This window comes from Gobio gobio (genome assembly GCF_949357685.1).
Source record: "Gobio gobio genome assembly, chromosome: 10".
Classification (NCBI taxonomy): Eukaryota; Metazoa; Chordata; class Actinopteri; order Cypriniformes; family Gobionidae; genus Gobio; species Gobio gobio.
This window is the reverse complement of record NC_137116.1, coordinates 8,909,040-8,932,060: the sequence shown is the minus strand read 5'-3', so window position 1 is coordinate 8,932,060 and position 23,021 is coordinate 8,909,040. Positions and strand designations below refer to the sequence as shown.

At 40.0% G+C, this 23,021-nt stretch overlaps 2 protein-coding genes across 9 annotated transcripts in view; one reads left to right on the top strand and one right to left on the bottom strand.

The window, feature by feature from the left end:
- LOC307132267 (interleukin-17 receptor E) overlaps positions 1 to 23,021 on the top strand; it is a 517,506-nt gene that overhangs the window by 325,250 nt on the left and 169,235 nt on the right. The window lies entirely within an intron of this gene.
- The window catches only part of fgd (faciogenital dysplasia), a 103,867-nt gene continuing 85,481 nt past the window's right edge, over positions 4,636 to 23,021 (bottom strand). For all 8 annotated transcript variants that reach the window (XM_079826448.1, XM_079826450.1, XM_079826454.1 and 5 more), the window contains 6 exons: positions 9,714 to 9,812; positions 9,545 to 9,598; positions 9,356 to 9,457; positions 8,935 to 9,051; positions 6,717 to 6,810; positions 4,636 to 5,328 (listed from right to left, as the gene is read on the bottom strand). In XM_079826448.1, coding sequence (XP_079682574.1) covers positions 6,730 to 6,810; positions 8,935 to 9,051; positions 9,356 to 9,457; positions 9,545 to 9,598; positions 9,714 to 9,812 — 453 coding nt within the window. In that variant the 3' untranslated portion in view covers positions 4,636 to 5,328; positions 6,717 to 6,729. The remainder of the gene's footprint in view (positions 5,329 to 6,716; positions 6,811 to 8,934; positions 9,052 to 9,355; positions 9,458 to 9,544; positions 9,599 to 9,713; positions 9,813 to 23,021) is intronic.

The window sequence follows — 23,021 nt, the reverse complement described above, 5'->3', positions numbered from 1 at the left end:
GAACTATTTGGATCGGGAGGGGAGGTGAACTAACAGACTGCATACATAGACTCAAGCAATTTAAGCAATTAATTAATAATTTCTTTCTCAAAGTTTGGCCATGGCTGCATTAGTTTATAGTTTATTTTGTATTCCAAAAGTACTAAATGTGTTGAAATGTTAATGTGTTGATTTTAATTAGATTCTGCTGAATTGAACGAAAATGACTTGAAAAACGATTTGTTCATTTTGCTGAACGAGATTCAAAGATCCGAATCAGTAAAATGATCCGAACTTCCCACTACTAGTTTGGAGTGACTTCGCCTGGAACGCTACAAAGCCGCGAGTCGTGGTTTGAAGTCGTAACTTACGGGCTCAAAAACCTGCCTGGAACGCAGCATTAGATAAAGAAGTTTGAGTGATTAATAATCAGTATCTAACCATATTTCATCTGCAACAACATTGAGAAATCTTGTAATGATTTGGCCATTAACTTTTAAATGCATCATTATGCAAATTGAAAACACACGAGGAGAGTATCTGCATGAAAGACCCACAACTGGTAGATCAGCGTGTTCCTACATTTTGGAAACAAAATCGGAATCTATAGGAAATCAAATTAAAGGAACACGCCGAATTAAGTTCTGCATAATTAAGGGCGTGGCCACTTTGTGCTTCAAAAATGCTCTTCAGAAAGCTATGGGTGACGTCATGGACACTACGTCCACGTAACTAAACGACAGAGCTGTCCGTTAAAGATGCAGTTATGACGAAGTAGTTTGTCCCAAAAGCTGAAACACACTCAAAAGTATGGACTTTTTCTTCACAAAAACAGTAAATACTTTTAGGCCATAGAATACTGTAAGTAGGCGAATTGGGATGCAGCAAATGATGTCAAGGCTGTAATGCGATTGGTTATCAAGGCACATGTGATCCAAGTTAGCCGTTAGTCTTTCTTCAACGGTAGAACCAGGGACCCTCGTATCTCCAAGCAGAAACCGCCCACTGTCTTTCTCTTGAAGCCAACATGGAAGAGACTCAGGGCGTTTTTACACCTATAGATCATTTGTTTTGTTTCTGAAACAGGGACTTGATTTGTCACAATGTTGCATTTTCTTCCTGGTTTGGTTTGCTTTCACAAGGCAACCTTCTGAAATGTACCAAAATGTGTTCATGTAAGTCACATGCAAGCTCAACTGACCTATTATTGGTAAGTTTCCTCTGCGTCATCCATCAAGATGATTGACAAGTTCTCTACATGAACTTATTGTGGCTTTATTTATAACTGTCGAGACACATGCAAACACTATGTAGCGTCATTCCCGCTGTTAAATTATAGACTACATTTGTATTAATACTGCAGCAGATTCAAACACACTCTCTAGATGTCCCAGCGCTGTCTAGAGGTTAACTGTGTCACACGCAAACACTACGACACACACAAACACTGTAAGGATGTTATAATGCAGCTAGAGCAGGAATCAAGGCTTCACCGGGACAGCATTCTCGCACAGAGAAGCGCAATTGCCACAACATTTTAAGATGAAGAGGGTTTCAACTGTGATCACTAATGTGCTCACAGAATCATCAGACACTATTGCTCTTTATATAGCACATTTCCCCTTATGAATTATGACACCATTTGGTTTGTTGGGTTGGATTGCTTTCCCACCTCAAGAGAACCGCCCCATTGTTAGTTTGCGATCGGGCCGAGACCACCTCGTTCAGGCGGCTATTTTGGTGCGGATCCGAGCGCGATTGCCTTGTTCACATATGCCTAAACTAACCGAACCAAGGGAGAAAACGCACCAGGTTCCAAAACAAACGCTCAGGTGTGAAAACACCCCTTAACCCCCTGGTGCTCTTCGGTCATTTCATTTCGTTTTGAAATGTTAAAAATCACTGCTTTATCAGAATGATTTGAAACTTGGTGACTTTTCTAGCATTAGGTATGTTAACACACAAAAAAATTGAGGGCATGATTCGAGCATGCTAAGTGGTCGTAAAAAAAATTACTCCCACTTGTGCTCTTCGGTCAAAAATGACCCCATAGGAAATGAATGGGAAATCTGCAAAAACACAAATTCACAGAAAAAAATCTATTTCTAACAAAACCAAAAAAATCTAAAACTTTATAATAAATAGTCTTTGAGATTTTTTAAATATATATTCAAATCCATAAAAAAAAAAAAAACATTAAATGTGTTCAAAAGAGAACTATGGAATTCTCAAGCCTCTCCATAGAGACCTCTAGTGATTACACCCATGGTTGCATGATTTCTTAAATAATTCCAAAAGAGGGCGCTAATCTCTGCCTTCAAAAGAATATATTTTGAAGGCCTAGTCTCTATTTTAACCTGAAATACTGCAATAATAATAAGAAAAAAAAGGGAAAAAAAGACAGGTTCAAAAAGTGGTTTTGGTCTATACGGCTAATTTTGCCCTTCATGAAAACTGGGAGGGAGTGTTTTTTTTTGTAACTCATCTGTTTAAATTATATTAAGCCTTAAAGTTCTGCATAATTAAGGGCGTGGCCATTTGAGTGACAGGTGGATTGCTGTTTGTCTGCTAGTCATCACGTCACCTCAGCTCCACGTCCCGCCTCTTTGCACATTTTCGGCTATCCGGGAGTGATCCGCGGTGACGCGCTCCCAAGATGGTGATGACCGGCTCTGCCCACTTTGGGCTTCAAAAATGCTCTTCAGAAACCTATGGGTGACGTCATGGACACTACGTCCATAGTTTTATACAGTCGATGGTATCTCTCAATAATTAGACCATCGCTGTGTCAAGAGATCGAATACTTCCCTACTATATAATATGCGAAAAACAGTCCGAATACATAATGTTCGAAAAACTGTTGTTGAAAAGTACCCAGATGACCTATTACTAGATTCTGAAGTGTGCATTCGATGGACACTTTACTATCCCATGAGGCCATGGGAGAGGATTTATGAATGGAGGTGAAGTGACGCAACTAACGCTAGAAGATCACATGATAATAACAACATGGCGGATGTAGTACGTCCAGATTACATTCATACTACACAGACTCATACTACACCGATCAGGCTTAACATTATGACCACTGACAGGTGAAGTGAATAACACTGATTATCTCTTCATCACGGCACCTGTTAGTGGGTGGGATATATTAGGCAGCAAGTGAACATTTTGTCCTCAAAGTTGATGTGTTAGAAGCAGGAAAAATGGGAAGAGTAAGGATTTGAGCGAGTTCAATCAAATTGTGATGGCTAGACGACTGGGTCAGAGCATCTCCAAAACTGCAGCTCTTGTGGGGTGTTTGCAGTGGTCAGTCTCTATCAAAAGTGGACCAAGGAAGGAACAGTGGTGAACCGGCGACAGGGTCATGGGCTCATTGATGCACGTGGGGAGTGAAGGCTGGGCCGTGTGGTCCAATCAAACAGAAGAGCTACTGGAGCTCAAATTTCTCAAAAAGTTAATGCTGGTTCTGATAGAAAGGTGTCAGACCTTGGGTCCTGCCAACATGTGCATATTACTTTGACACGTACCACCTACCTAAGCATTATTGTAGACCATATACAGTTTAAAGGCCTGTTCACATCTGGACGATTTTCACTTGCGTTTATCGCCGATGTTTAACGCGTCGTGACTAAACAAAGGGCGCCAATGTGAGTGTGCACACCGACGCGCAAAACGGCAGACGTAAAAGTGTAATTTAAAAAAAAAAAACGGCATGGGTTCGTTTTTTTGTTTTGACGTGTGTTAAAAAGCAGTTAGCAAAAAGTGTGAAAGGTTTTGGCAAGCACGTAAAAACTGTCTCTCTTCTTCTTCTACGTGACAACCGAGTGTCATAAGCGCAAAGTGCACCACCTTGTGTACCGGGAGCAACATCTACTGAATTTGCACGTTCACTAGGCGCATCGCCAGTGAAAATCGCTTGGGTGTGAACACTCAAGACGTGCCGAAAAACGCTGGTTATAAGCGTGCAATATTCGTCCCGGTGTGTACAGGCCTAAAGGTGTTGACTTGGCCTCCAAATTCCCCAGATCTCAATCCAATCGAGCATCTGTGGGATGTGCTGAACAAACAAGTCCGATGCATGGAGGCCCCACCTCGCAACTTACAGGACTTAAAGGATCTGCTGCTAACATCTTGGTGCCAGATTCCACAGCACACCTTCAAGGGTCTAGTGGAGTCCATGCCTCGACGGGTCAGGGCTGTTTTGGCAGCAAAAGGGGGACCCAACACAAAATTAGGTCATAATGTTATGCCTGATCGGTGTATGTAGAACATCCTTTTTAACGGTCGCAAAGTTTAAATGTAGTACCTACTCAGTACGCAATCTATTTACACAGTGACATCGCCACCCACTGGCCTGGCAGCAGAATGCAGCAATGTTAGTCTTTTTGTGCATGTGTGTGTTCCCTGAAACCCTAGTGGAACTCTATGATGAAATAGAGAAATGCAGTTTCAACACATCACAGCATGCGCTTTCACAATCCATCCATAACCATGATTGAATAAGACGCAGGAAGTCAGTACCACCCTATTCCAAGAAAACCTTTGTCTCGAGTACATCGAGTGTCTTGTGAACAAGAACTGTACCCATTAGTTGTGGGGAAGCATGCCAATGTTAAGATAAAAGCACATTTATTTCCATAAAGACAAACACCAGTGACCAGATACTCTTTAATTCATTGATATGTTATAAGACAGCTTTTGTACACATAAAATTCTTTTAATAATACTGGTTCTGGCTCAAACTCTATTAAAAGAGAAGCAGGTGCAGGGTTTTCCACCTGTGTGAAGTGAGCAGTACTTCTGCTGTGAAACAGGAAGTGCGCCATCTGTGATAGAGCATGAGGAGGAACGCGAGTTACCATGAGCACCGCCCCTGAACCTTTACATTAACAGTCACATGACAGCAAACGCTTCCAAACGGCCAGTGGCCTGCCATGGCTGTCTGCATTCAACTATAAAACTGAGTATCGTGAAGCAAGAGGACAGTGAGTTAATGCTTTAACTAATAATAACACATCTGAAAGGCAACAAATGAGAAAAATAAACCATTTCATAGACATTCACAAGAACTTCATCTGGAAGGGAACAGTGCACGCGACGAGCAGTGATCGCGTGAAGGAAGGAAAAATCATCTTCAAAAGAAAGAGTAAAAAAGTGCTCAGGATAAAGTGATTTCAAGTAACAGGAGTTCTTTTTAAAAGGGGAGGGACCAAAGGCGAGGGAGAGCGTCCTATTGGCTGACATCTCCCTTTCCAGCGTGACAGGAGCTCCGTCCAATCGGCTGCATCCGTCTGAACACTCTCTGAACGCACGCTCGACCGTTACGTCTTCTCGTGTCACAGCCTGAGAATGAAAACACACAGAACTGAAGCCCTGCGATCACGCCGTAAATCTGGACACAAATGCTCATATTTCACTCCGAAATATAAAGAACAAATATATTTTGAAGAAAACAAATGCATGATCTTATTTCAATTGAACGGTACTGTTATGTTGTAGTAGTATTTCCATGAGGCACAATAATAATTCCCTCTCAGTTTCCCGGTGACAGTAATAATTTACAACTAGAGTCGTCTTGAAAATGAAGTTGCACTCGTCTTTTCTTCCCTATTGTGCTGTATATCTGAGTGAAACGCTTCTCAAACAAGAACAAATGTAGGGCGGGGCTTGGTTTTGCCTGTGGGGAATTGATTGGATGATTGTGGTTTGCTATTGGTGGAGCTCATGTGAGTGACAGGTTGCCCCGCCCTCATCATCAGAGAAGAGAAGAGATGAGAGAGAGAGGGAGGGAAAGTAATTTTTTTTAACAATAATTCGATTTTTTGTCTTTATGTAGGCTCCATTTTCTTCATGAAAAATATCATTTCTTATTTTTTTCCTATTGATTTTGGAGTGAAATATGACCTGAACTTGTTATTTGTGAGACGATCAGGAGAACAGAATTAGATCTCAGTGAAGATCAAACACAGACAGACACTTATTATCTCTGAGGTCACCACAGGGTCATGGAAATCCATCTGACCTTAATCTCACAGGTGACACACACACACACACACACGCACGCACGCACGCACGCACGCACGCACGCACACACACACACACACACACACACAGGGTTTTTTGTGAAATGTGAGGACATTCCATAGGCGTAATGGTTTTTATACCGTACAAACCGTATTTTCTATCCCCTTACACTGCCCCTGCCCCTAAACCTACCCATCACAGGAAACTGCACAGTTTACTTTCTGTGAAAAAAACCTCATTCTGTATGATTTATAAGCATTTTGAAAAGTGAGGACATGGGTAACGTCCTCATATTTCACCCTCTTTTTGTAATACCTATGTCATACCTATGTCATTATACACATTTGTGTCCTGATATTTCACAAAAACATGCCCACACACACACATGTTGGGTTTTCATGTTTTATGGGGACTTTCCATAGGCGTAATGGTTTTTATACCGTACAGACCGTATATTCTATCCCCCTACACTGCCCCTGCCCCTAAACCTACCCATCACAGGAGACATTCTGCATTTTTACATTTTCAAAAAACATCACTTAGTCTGATTTATAAGATGTTTTCCTCATGGGGACCAAAAAATGTCCCCACAAGGATGAGGATTTTGGATATTGCCATCTTTGTGGGGACATTTTGTCCCCATAACGTAAGGATTACCAGTCCACACACACACACACACACACTCTCTCTCTCACACACACACACACCTGAGGTTGTGCTTTAGTGATGGCCGCTCGGCTCTTGGTCCAACTCTTCAGATTTTCCTGTCCGTTGAGAAGATGGAGCTGTTGACAACTGCTTCTGAAACACACACACACACACTCCGCTGAAGAGGACGCAAAGTAAACAGACTCCAGCTACAGCGGCCTAAAAACACAGAACAGTATTTATCCTTCATCCAAAGAAATCTGCTCTAAAACAGTTATTATTGTACATTATGTGTACAATTATATTTGGAAAATATTTAGCTTATATATATATATATATATATATATATACACACACACACTCACCTAAAGGATTATTAGGAACACCATACTAATACTGTGTTTGACCCCTTTCGCCTTCAGAACTGCCTTAATTCTATGTGGCATTGATTCAACAAGGTGCTGAAAGCATTCTTTAGAAATGTTGGCCCATATTGATAGGATCGCATCTTGCAGTTGATGGAGATTTGTGGGATGTACATCCAGGGCACGAAGCTCCCGTTCCACCACATCCCAAAGATGCTCTATTGGGTTGAGATCTGGTGACCGTGGTGGCCATTTTAGTACAGTGAACTCATTGTCATGTTCAAGAAACCAATTTGAAATGATTCGAGCTTTGTGACATGGTGCATTATCCTGCTGGAAGTAGCCATCTGAGGATGGGCACATGGTGGTCATAAAGGTATGGACATGGTCAGAAACAATGCTCAGGTAGGCCGTGGCATTTAAACGATGCCCAATTGGCACTAAGGGGCCTAAAGTGTGCCAAGAAAACATCCCCCACACCATTACACCACCACCACCAGCCTGCACAGAGGTAACAAGACATGATGGATCCATGTTCTCATTCTGTTTACGCCAAATTCTGACTCTACCATTTGAATGTCTCAACAGAAATCGAGACCAGGCAACATTTTTCCAGTCTTCAACTGTCCAATTTTGGTGAGCTCGTGCAAATTGTAGTCTCTTTTTCCTATTTGTAGTGGAGTTGAGTGGTACCCGGTGGGGTCTTCTGCTGTTGTAGCCCATCCGCCTCAAGGTTGTGCGTGTTGTGGCTTCACAAATGCTTTGCTGCATACCTCGGTTGCAACGAGTGGTTCTTTCAGTCAAAGTTGCTCTTCTATCAGCTTGAATCAGTCGGCCCATTCTCCTCTGACCTCTAGCATCAACAAGGCATTTTCGCCCACAGGACTGCCGCATACTGAATGTTTTTCCCTTTTCACACCATTCTTTGTAAAGCCTAGAAATGGTTGTGCGTGAAAATCCCAGTTACTGAGCAGATTGTGAAATACTCAGACCGGCCCGTCTGGCACCAACAACCATGCCACGCTCAAAATTGCTTAAATCACCTTTCTTTCTCATTCTGACATTCAGTTTGGAGTTCAGGAGATTGTCTTGACCAGGACCACACCCCTAAATGCATTGAAGCAACTGCCATGTGATTGGTTGATTAGATAATTGCATTAATGAGAAATTGAACAGGTGTTCCTAATAATCCTTTAGGTGAGTGTATATATATATACACACACAATTTGTGCTTTTAATTACACTTATTTATTTATTTTAAACATTTTGTTATTCATTTATTTTAATCTAATTCATTGATGTTAGTTTAATCTTAGTTTTTTGTTTAGTTTTTTCCGCAGTTTTAAAACCCCTGCTCTTAAATACACAATTATTGCTAAATTGACATCTATTTTTTTAATACTAAAATCACAAATGCTGATGATTTATCCACAACAACTACAGAAACTTTGCAGGAGAATAATAAAAACTCCCTCATTTATGCATCCGTAACCTAATAACTTGAACAATTGAATCAATCTTTTGAAGCAAATGAAAATATAGCACTGTACAACAAACATTGTATTTTTTTAAGATGCTGCACAACAGTAATTGTATAGTGCATAAATTAAAAACTGGATTAAAAAATATCTTGGTTGTATGACATTAAAATTAAAATGGTATTGTTATTACTACTACTACTACTACTACTACTACTACTACTACTAAGTACATTCTCCTTTAAAATATTAATATATTTCTGTCATCATTTCTAATAAATGTATAATGAATAAATTATATATGTATATAAGTAATACTAAATATGGATATTGATTTATGGCCCAGCCCTACAGGTCCCATCTGCAGTGAATGTAAGGAGACAGGACGAGAGCACTGGATCTGTGCATTAATGGCTGTCGTGTGAAAGTCTTACCTCGAGTCTTTTCTTGGGCTCAGTGGCGCCCCCTGCCGTCCCGTCCGCTCCTTCACACTGCTTACACATGCGGATGTTCCTGCTCTCCGACACCCTCGAACACTTCCCACAGACGGCCTGCACACAGACAGCAGCTCAGTGAGTGTGCGTGTCAGAGAGTGTATGTTTGTGTGTGTGTGTGTGTGTGTGTGTGAGTGAGTGAGTGCAAATGTGTGAGTGAGTGAGTATGTGTGTGTGTGTGTGTGAGAGAGTGAGTTAGTGAGTGAGTGCAAATGTGTGTGTGAGTGAGTGAGTGAGTGAGTGTGTGTGTGTGTGTGTGTGCAAATGTGTGAGTGAGTGAATGAGTGCAAATGTGTGAGTGAGTGAGTGAGTGAGTATGTATGTGTGTGTGTGTGTGTGTGTGTGTGAGGTGAACTCGTACCGCGCCGCAGGTCTTGCAGTGGTGTTTGCGTTTGGTGAAATGGAAGGTCTCACTGCATCCTTTGCATGTCTCTCGTTCCTTCTCCCGCCTCTTTGAGCTCTTCTACAGACAGACACAAACACACACATGTGAACACAGGGCCGTGGAGCTCAGATTCAGATCTGCAGTGTGTGTGTGTGTGTGTCTCACCCGCTCCTGCTGAGCTCCGTCCGTCTCACATGTGCCTGTGCTGCTCCATGAGCCCTGCCATCAAACACACACAAACCTCTGTCTTAGATTGAATTAGTGTGTGTGTGTCAAGTTCGCTTTGTTTCTACAGCGCTTTATACAACACTCAGTAGTTAGTGGAAGCAGTTACCGGTGAGTCAGGCGTGTGTTCGTCGTCACGGAAGGAGCTGTTGAAAGCTTTGAATGTCTCGCTGTTCTGCTTGTGCTTCTCGATCGTCGCCGAAATCACCTGCAAACACACACAGATCAGATTCTGATGATGGTTCACACAAACACTAACACAAAGTCCTGATGCCATTTCATCATCATGTCAAGTTTCTCAATCTGGCTCTTTTCCCTCCATCATAAATGAGTGTCGTCTCAGAGCATCAGGCGAAACACACACGGACACACGGACACACACACACACACACACACACACACACACACACACACATACACGTCTATATTACCAACAGGGGACCATCACTCCACACTGACCAAGAGGGGACCTGTGTTTCTAGTCATTTTGAAGAAACAAAACTTAGATACAAAATTTTGTTTTAAGGTCTTTTTTCATAATATAACTTCAAATAAGCATTTTTTTTTTTTTTTTTTAAACATGCCAAGAGGGGACCTGACCGATGTCTACCTATCCAACAGGGGACCTCCATAGCCTGCAATGGAGCTGTGTGTGTGAAAGGGAAGAGAGCTGGCAGTCAAGTCTGTCTTCATTATTTAATATATATATATATATATATATATATATATATATATATATATATATATATATATATATATATATATATATATATATATAATTATATAATGTTCACACAGGCATCAGGGAACACAATGAGCACACAACGGAGAAAAAGCCATGTTGTGGACATTACAGAAAATAATTTAAGAAATTCATTCTCTGTTGTGTCTTCATACTTACAGTATATGATCCGTCCACATCTCTCATTTAAGCTTATTTTCAAGAACACCAACACTGTAAAAAAAAATCATCTCTCCAATTGAAAATTTTCTAGTGACCGATCACATCTAAATTTTTTAGTTGGCCAAATTGAATTTCTTGAATTTTAATTGAATTAAAGTGCATCAATTTACAGAAAATTTTCAATTGGAAAAATTTTCTGTTGTTTGTGCCTACGGGCCGAACGGCAGTGCAGAGTACCCGACCTTCTTGGAGTCTCTGGGAGGGGTGCTGGAGAGTGCTCCGACTGGGGACTCCGTCGTTCTACTGGGGGACTTCAACGCCCACGTGGGCAATGACAGTGAAACCTGGAGGGGCGTGATTGGGAGGAACGGCCCCCCTGATCTGAACCCGAGTGGTGTTCAGTTATTGGACTTCTGTGCTAGTTACAGTTTGTCCATAACGAACACCATGTTCAAGCATAAGGGTGTCCATCAGTGCACATGGCACCAGGACACCCTAGGTCGTAGGTCAATGATCGACTTTGTGGTCGTTTCATCTGATCTGCGGCCGTATGTCTTGGACACTCGGGTGAAGAGAGGGGCGGAGCTGTCAACTGATCACCACCTGGTGGTGAGTTGGATCCGATGGCGGGGGAGGAAGCTGGATAGACTCGGTAGACCCAAACGTACTGTGAGGGTCTGCTGGGAACGTTTGGCCGAGTCTCCTGTCAGAGAGATCTTCAACTCCTGCCTCCGGCAGAGCTTCGACCGGATCCCGAGGGAGGCTGGAGATATTGAGTCCGAGTGGACCATGTTCTCCACCTCCATTGTCAAAGCGGCTGCTCGGAGCTGTGGCCGTAAGGTCTCCGGTGCCTGTCGAGGCGGCAATCCCCGAACCCGGTGGTGGACACCGGAAGTAAGGGATGCCGTCAAGCTGAAGAAGGAGTCCTATCGGGCCTGGCTGGCTTGTGGGACTCCTGAGGCAGCTGACAGGTACCAACAGGCTAAACGGACTGCAGCCCGGGTGGTCGTGGAGGCAAAAACTCGGGCCTGGGAGGAGTTCGGTGAGGCCATGGAAAAAGACTATCGGCTGGCCTCGAAGAGATTCTGGCAAACCGTCCGGCGCCTCAGGAGGGGGAAGCAGTGCCCTACCAACGCTGTTTACAGTGGCGATGGGCGGCTGTTGACCTCGACTGGGGATGTTGTCGGACGGTGGAAGGAATACTTCGAGGATCTCCTCAATCCCGCCGTCACGTCTTCCATTGAGGAAGCAGAGGCTGGGGGCTCAGAGGAGGACTCGTCCATCACCCGGGCTGAAGTCACCGAGGTGGTCAAGAAACTCCTCGGTGGCAAGGCACCGGGGGTGGATGAGATCCGCCCTGAGTACCTCAAGTCTCTGGATGTTGTGGGGCTGTCTTGGCTGACACGCCTCTGCAGCATCGCGTGGCGGTCGGGGACAGTGCCTCTGGGATGGCAGACCGGGGTGGTGGTCCCTCTTTTTAAGAAGGGGGACCGGAGGGTGTGTTCCAACTATAGGGGGATCACACTTCTCAGCCTCCCCGGGAAAGTCTATGCCAGGGTACTGGAGAGGAGAATCCGGCCGATAGTGGAACCTCGGATTCAGGAGGAACAGTGTGGTTTTCGTCCTGGTCGCGGAACACTGGACCAGCTCTATACCCTCTATAGGGTGCTGGAGGGTTCATGGGAGTTTGCCCAACCAGTCCACATTTGTTTTGTGGATTTGGAGAAGGCATTCGACTGTGTCCCTCGCGGCGTCCTGTGGAGGGTGCTGGGGGAATATGGGGTCCGGGGTCCTTTGCTGAGGGCTGTCCGGTCCCTGTATGACCGAAGCAGGAGTTTGGTCCGCATTGCCGGCAGTAAGTCAGACTTGTTCCCGGTGCATGTTGGACTCCGGCAGGGCTGCCCTTTGTCGCCGGTTCTGTTCATAATTTTTATGGACAGAATTTCTAGGCGCAGCCAAGGGCCGGAGGGTGTCAGGTTTGGGGACCACACGGTTTCGTCTCTGCTCTTTGCGGATGACGTTGTCGTGTTGGCCCCTTCTAACCAGGACCTTCAGCATGCATTGGGACGGTTTGCAGCCGAGTGTGAAGCGGCTGGGATGGGGATCAGCACCTCCAAATCCGAGGCCATGGTCCTCAGTCGGAAAAGGGTGGCTTGCCCACTCCAGGTTGGTGGAGAGTTCCTGCCCCAAGTGGAGGAGTTTAAGTATCTAGGGGTCTTGTTCACGAGTGAGGGGAGGATGGAACGGGAGATTGACAGACGGATCGGTGCAGCTTCTGCAGTAATGCGGTCGATGTACCGGTCTGTCGTGGTGAAGAAAGAGCTAAGCCGTAAGGCGAAGCTCTCGATTTACCGGTCAATCTACGTTCCTACTCTCACCTATGGTCATGAGCTTTGGGTTATGACCGAAAGGACAAGATCCCGGATACAGGCGGCCGAAATGAGCTTTCTCCGCAGGGTGGCTGGGCGCTCCCTTAGAGATAGGGTGAGAAGCTCAGTCACTCGGGAGGAACTCGGAGTAGAGCCGCTGCTCCTCCACATCGAGAGGGGACAGCTGAGGTGGCTCGGGCATCTGTTCCGGATGCCTCCTGAACGCCTTCCCGGGAAGGTGTTTCGGGCATGTCCAACCGGGAGGAGGCCCCGGGGAAGACCGAGGACACGCTGGAGGGACTATGTCTCCCGGCTGGCCTTGGAACGCCTCGGTGTCCCCCCGGAAGAGCTAGAGGAAGTGTCTAGGGAGAGGGAAGTCTGGGCATCTCTGCTTAGACTGCTGCCCCCGCGACCCGGCCCCGGATAAGCGGAAGAAGATGGATGGATGGATGGATTTTCAATTGGAGACCTGAATTTTTTTTACAGTAAAAGGTATTTCAATGTGTGACTTATTTTTAATTAAAACATAGTTTCTGCTCTCTAAAATCCCAAATAATGTCCTTTGTTTTTGAGATTTTTAGAGTGAGATTGATTTCTTGCACCAATAAAAAAATTAATAAATATAGGACTGGACAAGCAGAAATTGTTCTTTAAGGTAATAATCACAGGTCATCACTTTATATAGTAAATAATGATAATGTTAAACACAATGACTCGGTCCCCTGTTAGATAGTAAATCACGACACCAGTGTGTTTGCTTTGTCATTTCTTGCCATCTCAAACACACTGTAGATATTCACTGTATATATTGAGATAACTCAATTATATGGCGACTTGCATTAAAATGTTTATCCGTCTCAATTAAATTATGTGAACTGAATGACTTTTAACATTGACACTTTAGTTGTTTAACCAACTGATGATTTGCAACTCAGCAATCAACACACAACTGAGTTTTAAGAGTTAAATCAAGCAGAAATATTTCTCTAATGTATTAATTGCAGATCATCAGATCAATGATTATGTTAAACACAATGACTCGGTCCCCTGTTAGATAGTAAATCACGACACCAGTGTGTTTGCGTTGTCATTTCTTTCCATAAACACACTGTGGAGATTTAGAGTTTTTATAGCAATAACTGAGTTTTAAGAGTTAAATCAAGCAGAAATATTTCTCTAATGTATTAATTGCAGATCATCTTTGAATAATGATAATGTTAAACACAATGACTCGGTCCCCTGTTAGATAGTAAATCACGACACCAGTGTGTTTGCTTTGTCATTTCTTCATCTCAAACACACTGTAGATATTCACTGTATATATTGAGATAACTCAATTATATGGCGACTTGCATTAAAATGTTTATCCGTCTCAATAAAATTATGTGAACTGAATGACTTTTAACATTGACACTTTAGTTGTTTAACCAACTGATGATTTGCAACTCAGCAATCAACACACAACTGAGTTTTGACCTCTAAAATCTTATTATAGTGTATTTTTATGGTAAGTATTGGTGTTTTATGTTTTAAATCAAGCAGAAATCACTCTTTAAGGAAACAATTGCAGGTCACACTTTATACAGTGAACATGATTTCCTTAAATTGACTTAAGTCCCCTGTTGGATGGTAAAACACAACGCCTGTTTGATTGCTTTGACATTTCTTGCCATCACAAACACACTGTAGAGATTTTGAAGGTCAGAACTAAATGTTATGGTGACTTGCATGAAAATCTTCATCCGTCTCAATTAAATTATGCAAACTGAACGTCTTTTAACATTGACACTTTAGTTGAAGATTTTCAACTCAACAATCAACACACAACTGAGTTTTGACCTCCAAAATCATTATACAGTGTATATTAAATTTAAATAAAAAATATAAATTTTCTTTACAAAACAAGTTTGACTCTCTACTGCTTATTCATTATTGTTTATGTTACATGGTCCATGTTTACATTACAGTATAAAATTGTTCCTAAGTTTTCCTCTTTTATATAGATGGTAATGACTAAATATCCTTGCACACCGAAATGTTCACACGTAAAAAAAAAGATCAAGCACGTTTACACACAGCCTCTGAAACTTTCCTTCGTCATAAAAAAAATCTGATCAGGTTCAGTTTTCTGCATTTTTCGCATCCATAGCAAGCATTTTGAGAGAGGTTTCAAATTTCTGTGTTATTCATTTTTGTGTCAAAATTTTGAACATAAGTTGAACAGTTTAAAAAAGAAAGTGTGAACGTTCAAATTAGCCTTTATAGTTCATAAAGTTTTGCTGGCGTTTGTATCTAATTGAGAAAAGAATGAATGTAAATTGAAAGATGTCGTCATTGAACACATTTTGTGCCAAAGCAAATAAATGATCCACAGTTTAGCCACATAGGCTGATGTGATCCCTGAGTGAAGAGTTTTGAAAAAGTGATGAGTATTCAGAAATGTGTCCTAGCAGATGTTTAAAAAACCCTGTAATATCACTATTAGTAAGGGATCACTGTATAATATCAGTCTTTAAATCTGAGTTATTGAAAGTGAACGGACAGTTCTCTTCTGATAGCATATAATTCAGTGGAAAAAGAAGTAAACTTGAGAATTACATATGGCATATCTTGCTTTATTATGCTGAGATTGATCGAGATTGACACATCCCCCAAACCCTATTTACATATGAATACAGGAAAGGCCAAAGCCATTGTCTCACAGGTGAGGAATAGGCCTTACAGAGCTGGTACACCCATGTCACAGAAACAAACTTCTCAAACAAACTAGAGAAAACGCTGCGATTTACCTGGGAAAATTAAAGCAATGTACACTTTTTCCAATCCCTACGACACATTTTTCAATACTTGGGTCACTTTTTTAAAACTCTTCACACACTTCTCCAAAATGAATTTCAGCTTGGCACAGCAGTTATTTTAATGTTCAAAATGCACTAAAACTACCAAAAAGGATTCTGAGGATTCAAAGGAATCACCCAACAAACACACTTTTTCAATCATAAAACACAGACCTAAAACACATGATCATTACACAATGTTTTCTTTTGTAAAATTTTCTTTTCAAAACAAGACTTACACTATAATTCACTGCAGTTTATGTTACATGGTCCTTGGTCCAGTACAGTATAACATTATTCCTAAATGTTTCCCTTTTGAATGGATGGCAATGCAATTTAAAAACTAACACCAACTAAATCTATTTGTTTTGATAGTATTTTATATTTTAGATTCAAAATACAACCCCAAATCAGAAAAAGTTGTGACAGTATGGAAAACGCAAAAAAAAAAAAAAAAAAAAAAAAGAGAGGTGATTTCTAAATGTACTTTGACTTGTATTTTATTGCAGACAATATGAACACAAAATATTTCATGTTTTGTCTGGTCAACTTCATGTCATTTGTAAATATGCATCCTTTCCTGTCATTCAGACCTGCAACACATTTAAAAAAAAGTTGGGACAGTAAAGCATTTACCACCTTGTAATGTTGCCATTCCTTTTCACAACACTTAAAAGACGTTTAGGGACTGAAGACACCAAGTGATGAAGTGTTTCAGGTGTAATTTTGTCTTAAGGTGGGCAACAGTACGGGGTCTTAGTTGTCCACATTCACTGAGTGAAGACAAAAAGTGAACAGTGAAAGAGTGATGAGAATTGAGAAATGTGTCCCAGCAAATGTAAAAAAAAAAAAAAAAAAAACTGTTGACATGTTTTAAATTGTTTTAAAAATTAAATTAAATTAAATTAAATATATTTTCATCTTATTAGAAGTGATATTTTCTTGGTGTTTAGCCCCACAGCTTTCTGCATATCGCTTTACGTTTTTTTTTTTATTGCATTGGCCAATACTAAATTGATATGTTAAAAACTGTGAATCATTTTTCATTGCTTTCACACAAAATGCATTCAATGACCACATTTTCCAAAATCCACGAACACTTTTGTTATTCGTACCTAACTATCTGCAAAACTATATATTTTTAGCACATTCTTTGAATGCTAACACACTGCTTTCAGAACTGATCAAACACATTCAAGTCTGAACGATGATCAACTCATTTCTGCAGGAATTATATTAAAATCCAAAGGGACCCACTTTATATAAGGTGGCCTTAACTACTATGTACTAACATTTTAATTATCCATTTGATACAATGCACTTATTGTTTACATACATGTCTTTACATTGTACTTACATTTTTAAATATACCTGCATGTAATTACATCTGTAATTAATTTCTGTAGTTACATCTTGTTTTGAAAAGAAAATTTTACAAAAGAAAACATTGTGTAATGATCATGTGTTTTAGGTCTGTGTTTTATGATTTAAAAAGTGTGTTTGTTGGGTGATTCCTTTGAATCCTCAGAATCCTTTTTGGTAGTTTTAGTGCATTTTGAACATTAAAATAACTGCTGTGCCAAGCTGAAATTCATTTTGGAGAAGTGTGTGAAGAGTTTTAAAAAAGTGACCCAAGTATTGAAAAATGTGTCGTAGGGATTGGAAAAAGTGTACATTGCTTTAATTTTCCCAGGTAAATCGCAGTGTTTTCTCTAGTTTGTTTGAGAAGTTTGTTTCTGTGACATGGGTGTAACAGCTCGGTAAGGCCTATTCCTCACCTGTGAGACAATGGCTTTGGCCTTTCCTGTTTTCATATGTAAATAGGGTTTGGGGGATGTGTAAGCAAACTGATCTACACTAGGCTAAATACACACATGAAGTATTTTTTTAGAAGTTAGGAGTTTATGTACTATACAGGCCAATTTGAACATTTTTACATTCTCTTTTCAAAACTGTTAAACTTATGTTCAAAATTTAACACAAAACTAAAAAAATAATAGAAATTTGCTACATTTAGACAGTAATACCATATTGAAATATACAACCCCAAATCAGAAAAAGTTGGGACAGTATGGAAAACGCAAATACAAAAAAAGAAGTGATTTCTAAATTTACTTTGACTTGTATTTCATTGCAGACAATATGAACACAAAATATTTCATGTTTTCTCTGGTCAACTTCATGTCATTTGTAAATATGCATCCTTTCCTGTCATTCAGACCTGCAATTCTGACACATTTCAAAAAAAGCTGGGACAGGAGCAATTTAGGGCTAGTAATGAGGTAAAATGGTTAAATAATGATGTGATTTGAAACAGGTGATGTCAACAGGTGATTGTAATTATGATTTACTACAAAAGCAGCATCCAAGAAAGGTCCTGTGAAGGCTCCATTAATGCTGAAAAGTACATAGAGATTTTGGAGCATAATATGCTGCCTTCAAGAAGACATCTTTTCCAGGGACGTCCATGCATATTTCAACAAGACAATGCAAAACCACATTCTGCACACATTACAAAGTCCTGGCTGCGGAGGAAGAGGGTTCGGGTACTTGACTGGCCTGCCTCAGTCCCGACCTGTCTCCAATAGAGAATGTGTGAACGAAGACCCCGTACTGTTGCCCACCTTAAGACAAAATTACACCTGAAACACTTCATCACTTGGTGTCTTCAGTCCCTAAACGTCTTTTAAGTGTTGTGAAAAGGAATGGCAACATTACAAGGTGGTAAATGCTTTACTGTCCCAGCTTTTTTTGAAATGTGTTGCAGGTCTGAATGACAGGAAAGGATGCATATTTACAAATGACATGAAGTTGACCAGACAAAACATGAAATATTTTCATATTGTCTGCAATAAAATACAAGTCAAAGTAAATTTAGAAATCACCTCTTTTTTTTTTTTTTTTTTTTTTTTTGCGTTTTCCATACTGTCACAACTTTTTCTGATTTGGGGTTGTATTTTGAATCTAAAATATAAAATACTATCAAAACAAATAGATTTAGCTGGTGTTAGTTTTTAAATTGCATTGCCATCCATTCAAAAGGGAAACATTTAGGAATAATGTTATACTGTACTGGACCAAGGACCATGTAACATAAACTGCAGTGAATAATAGTGTAAGTCTTGTTTTGAAAAGAAAATTTTACAAAAGAAAACATTGTGTAATGATCATGTGTTTTAGGTCTGTGTTTTATGATTGAAAAAGTGTGTTTGTTGGGTGATTCCTTTGAATCCTCAGAATCCTTTTTGGTAGTTTTAGTGCATTTTGAACATTAAAATAACTGCTGTGCCAAGCTGAAATTCATTTTGGAGAAGTGTGTGAAGAGTTTTAAAAAAGTGACCCAAGTATTGAAAAATGTGTCGTAGGGATTGGAAAAAGTGTACATTGCTTTAATTTTCCCAGGTAAATCGCAGCGTTTTCTCTAGTTTGTTTGAGAAGTTTGTTTCTGTGACATGGGTGTACCAGCTCTGTAAGGCCTATTCCTCACCTGTGAGACAATGGCTTTGGCCTTTCCTGTATTCATATGTAAATAGGGTTTGGGGGATGTGTCAATCTCGATCAATCTCAGCATAATAAAGCAAGATATGCCATATGTAATTCTCAAGTTTACTTCTTTTTCCACTGAATTATATGCTATCAGAAGAGAACTGACCGTTTTCTTCCACGTGTGTGAGTGTTATGAGTAGGGATGAAACGGTATGGAAATTTAACATCACGATTATAGTGACCCAAAGTATCACGGTTATCAATATTATCACGGTTTTGTTCAAACGAGATGAAAGTGTTCAAAAAGAACTGATGCACACACTTAAAACATTTCAACAAGTTTTATATTTGAAAATCAACAAACAACAAATAAATAAAGCAGCTCTATGCACTTTTTTAAGCTAGATTCAGTGGGATTTCCTTCCTTAATGGCCGTCGTCAATAGCAACGCATAACGCATAAATAATAATAATTCGTCGTAAATATAATCTCTAATATTATCTCTGATGAGAATATTGCTTGAGAATATATTTACAGTGTTCAGCAATGATGCATTTAAATCTAGCATATTTTGTGTTAGAGCCCAAACAGTATCCAAGTGAAATAATGCATATCCATATTTCCATATGATTTGACAGTTTATTTTATTAAATATCAAAATGTGTGCATCATACCTGACACCTAGATGATCACTTTACAGTCAGTTTTATGACTGTCATTCTCTTCAAATGCTGAAGTTTGAAACGTGTAACGTTACCATGTAACTTTAGAGACGGTCCCTAAATTCGCCAGCGTTATGCCAGTCATGTCAGATGCGCTGCGGTTCTGCTGTGTTTTTAAAACCATTTTCGCTGCTGAAATAGAACAAAAACAGTACAACCACTATATGATGAATGAATCTCCTGCATACATCGCACGTTTATCTCTGCTTTTAGTGTAGATTTCAGCGAGTAAGAGCGGTGCACGCTCTGAATGAAACTCCGGCTAATCTGAACGCCTCTGATTATGAGACATTGCATTCATAAACTCAATAGAAACACGTGTGAGTGGTTATAATGCGCAACGCGATTATAACAGATGGCTTTTGAGAAGACTATTATAAGTTCAACAGCCAGAGTGACTAGTGTGCAGCCGAAATAACGTTACACCCGCAAATGGCGGTTGTTGTCAAGCCCTGATTATTATTCCTTAAATGTTAGTCTTGACTAAATTTGTTCGTTCGCTTCACGTTATTATTTCCCAGACGTAGTTTTGGTATTGAGGTCAAAGTCCACTTGACGTTCGTAGTTTTGAAGTGTTTCCCCTATTACAGTGACTTTCTTCTGGCATGTTCTGCAGACAGGGTGACCATCTTAGATTAAGTTTCCCTCAGGACTTTTGTAAAAGCCAAAATATGACCACACCTCAGATTTGGTCCTTTTAGAGGCTGAACAATCCCCAGAAGTGCTGTCACTGCCTTCTGCCATTTCTTATCATTCAGAAAACAGCGGTGCTGCGCCTGACTGACGCTGACTACACAGGATTTACCGCGAGTTTTCACAACCGTGATAATCACACGCGGTTTTAATGATAATAAAATTTTATACGATATTACTAACCGTCACTAAATTTTATCGTGGTTTATCGTGAAACCGGTAATCGTTTCATCCCTAGTTATGAGTCAGAGATCGCATTCGCTCTGGATCGGTCAATTATATTACATAATCATAAATCACTAGAAATAATGCATATCTGTCTATTATATAATCATAGCAAGTCCTCGATGATGGTTTGAGTGGCGTTCGGTGTTAAACCTCCATTCATCAACGATTCACCTCACTTTGACGCGTTCAGTGTGAAATGGCCGTAACAATTTTTTTTGATAGTATTAAAGCATAAAATATTGTAAACCCTAGTGACCTGCATGAGACTTACTGGTATAAATATTATAATTATTCTTGGAGTACTCCTTTATTGCACAATGCACATTTCTTAATGATGGCTGTTTCGCAATTCTGGGAATGCAAAGAAGGGACTTGTGTTTTCGTGGAGACCAGTCTTGCTATGTGATCTTGAAAGAACGAGCTCAGAAGTTTGTGAGGACACAGAACAGAAATTGAGATGTGTGAACTTGTTGCTCAACTAACCATCCCAGCATATTATATAGAGGCTAACACAAAATAACCACAAACATAACCTATTAAAACATTTATTTAATATTATTGTAGACATTGTTTTCATATACTTGTATATCTTATAACATCCGGGTACTTTTGTGCATCCTCTGTACATGTGTTCTTGAGTATTGTAATTGAACTTCGACAGTTGATGATGACGTAGAGCAGGAACACAAGGACGCAATATCACTAAACAACGCTTTTGCGAAACATCCATTAAGTATATTTAATTGTGCTAAAATCACACTATTGCAAGTATACTTTAGGTTCACTTTAAATAACTCAGATTTAAAGACTGATATTATACAGTGATCCCTTACTAATAGTGATATTACAGGGTTTTTTAAACATCTGCTAGGACACATTTCTGAATACTCATCACTTTTTCAAAACTCTTCACTCAGGGATCACATCAGCCTATGTGGCTAAACTGTGGATCATTTATTTGCTTTGGCACAAAATGTGTTCAATGACGACATCTTTCAATTTACATTCATTCTTTTCTCAATTAGATACAAACGCCAGCAAAACTTTATGAACTATAAAGGCTAATTTGAACGTTCACACTTTCTTTTTTAAACTGTTCAACTTATGTTCAAAATTTTAACACAAAAATGAATAACACAGAAATTTGAAACCCCTCTTAAAATGCTTGCTATGGATGCGAAAAATGCAGAAAACTGAACCTGATCAGATTTTTTTTATGACGAAGGAAAGTTTCAGAGGCTGTGTGTAAACGTGCTTGATCTTTTTTTTTACGTGTGAAAATTTCGGTGTGCAAGGATATTTAGTCATTACCATCTATATAAAAGGGGAAAACTTAGGAACAATTTTATACTGTAATGTAAACATGGACCATGTAACATAAACAATAATGAATAAGCAGTAGAGAGTCAAACTTGTTTTGTAAAGAAAATTTATATTTTTCATTTAAATTTAATATACACTGTATAATGATTTTGGAGGTCAAAACTCAGTTGTGTGTTGATTGTTGAGTTGAAAATCTTCAACTAAAGTGTCAATGTTAAAAGACGTTCAGTTTGCATAATTTAATTGAGACGGATGAACAGTTTCATGCAAGTCACCATAACATTTAGTTCTGACCTTCAAAATCTCTACAGTGTGTTTGTGATGGCAAGAAATGGCAAAGCAATCAAACAGGCGTTGTGTTTTACCATCCAACAGGGGACTTAAGTCAATTTAAGGAAATCATGTTCACTGTATAAAGTGTGACCTGCAATTGTTTCCTTAAAGAGTGATTTCTGCTTGATTTAAAACATAAAAGACCAATACTTACCATAACAATACACTATAATAAGATTTTAGAGGTCAAAACTCAGTTGTGTGTTGATTGCTGAGTTGCAAATCATCAGTTGGTTAAACAACTAAAGTGTCAATGTTAAAAGTCATTCAGTTCACATAATTTTATTGAGACGGATAAACATTTTAATGCAAGTCGCCATATAATTGAGTTATCTCAATATATACAGTGAATATCTACAGTGTGTTTGAGATGAAGAAATGACAAAGCAAACACACTGGTGTCGTGATTTACTATCTAACAGGGGACCGAGTCATTGTGTTTAACATTATCATTATTCAAAGAGGATCTGCAATTAATACATTAGAGAACTATTTCTGCTTGATTTAACTCTTAAAACTCAG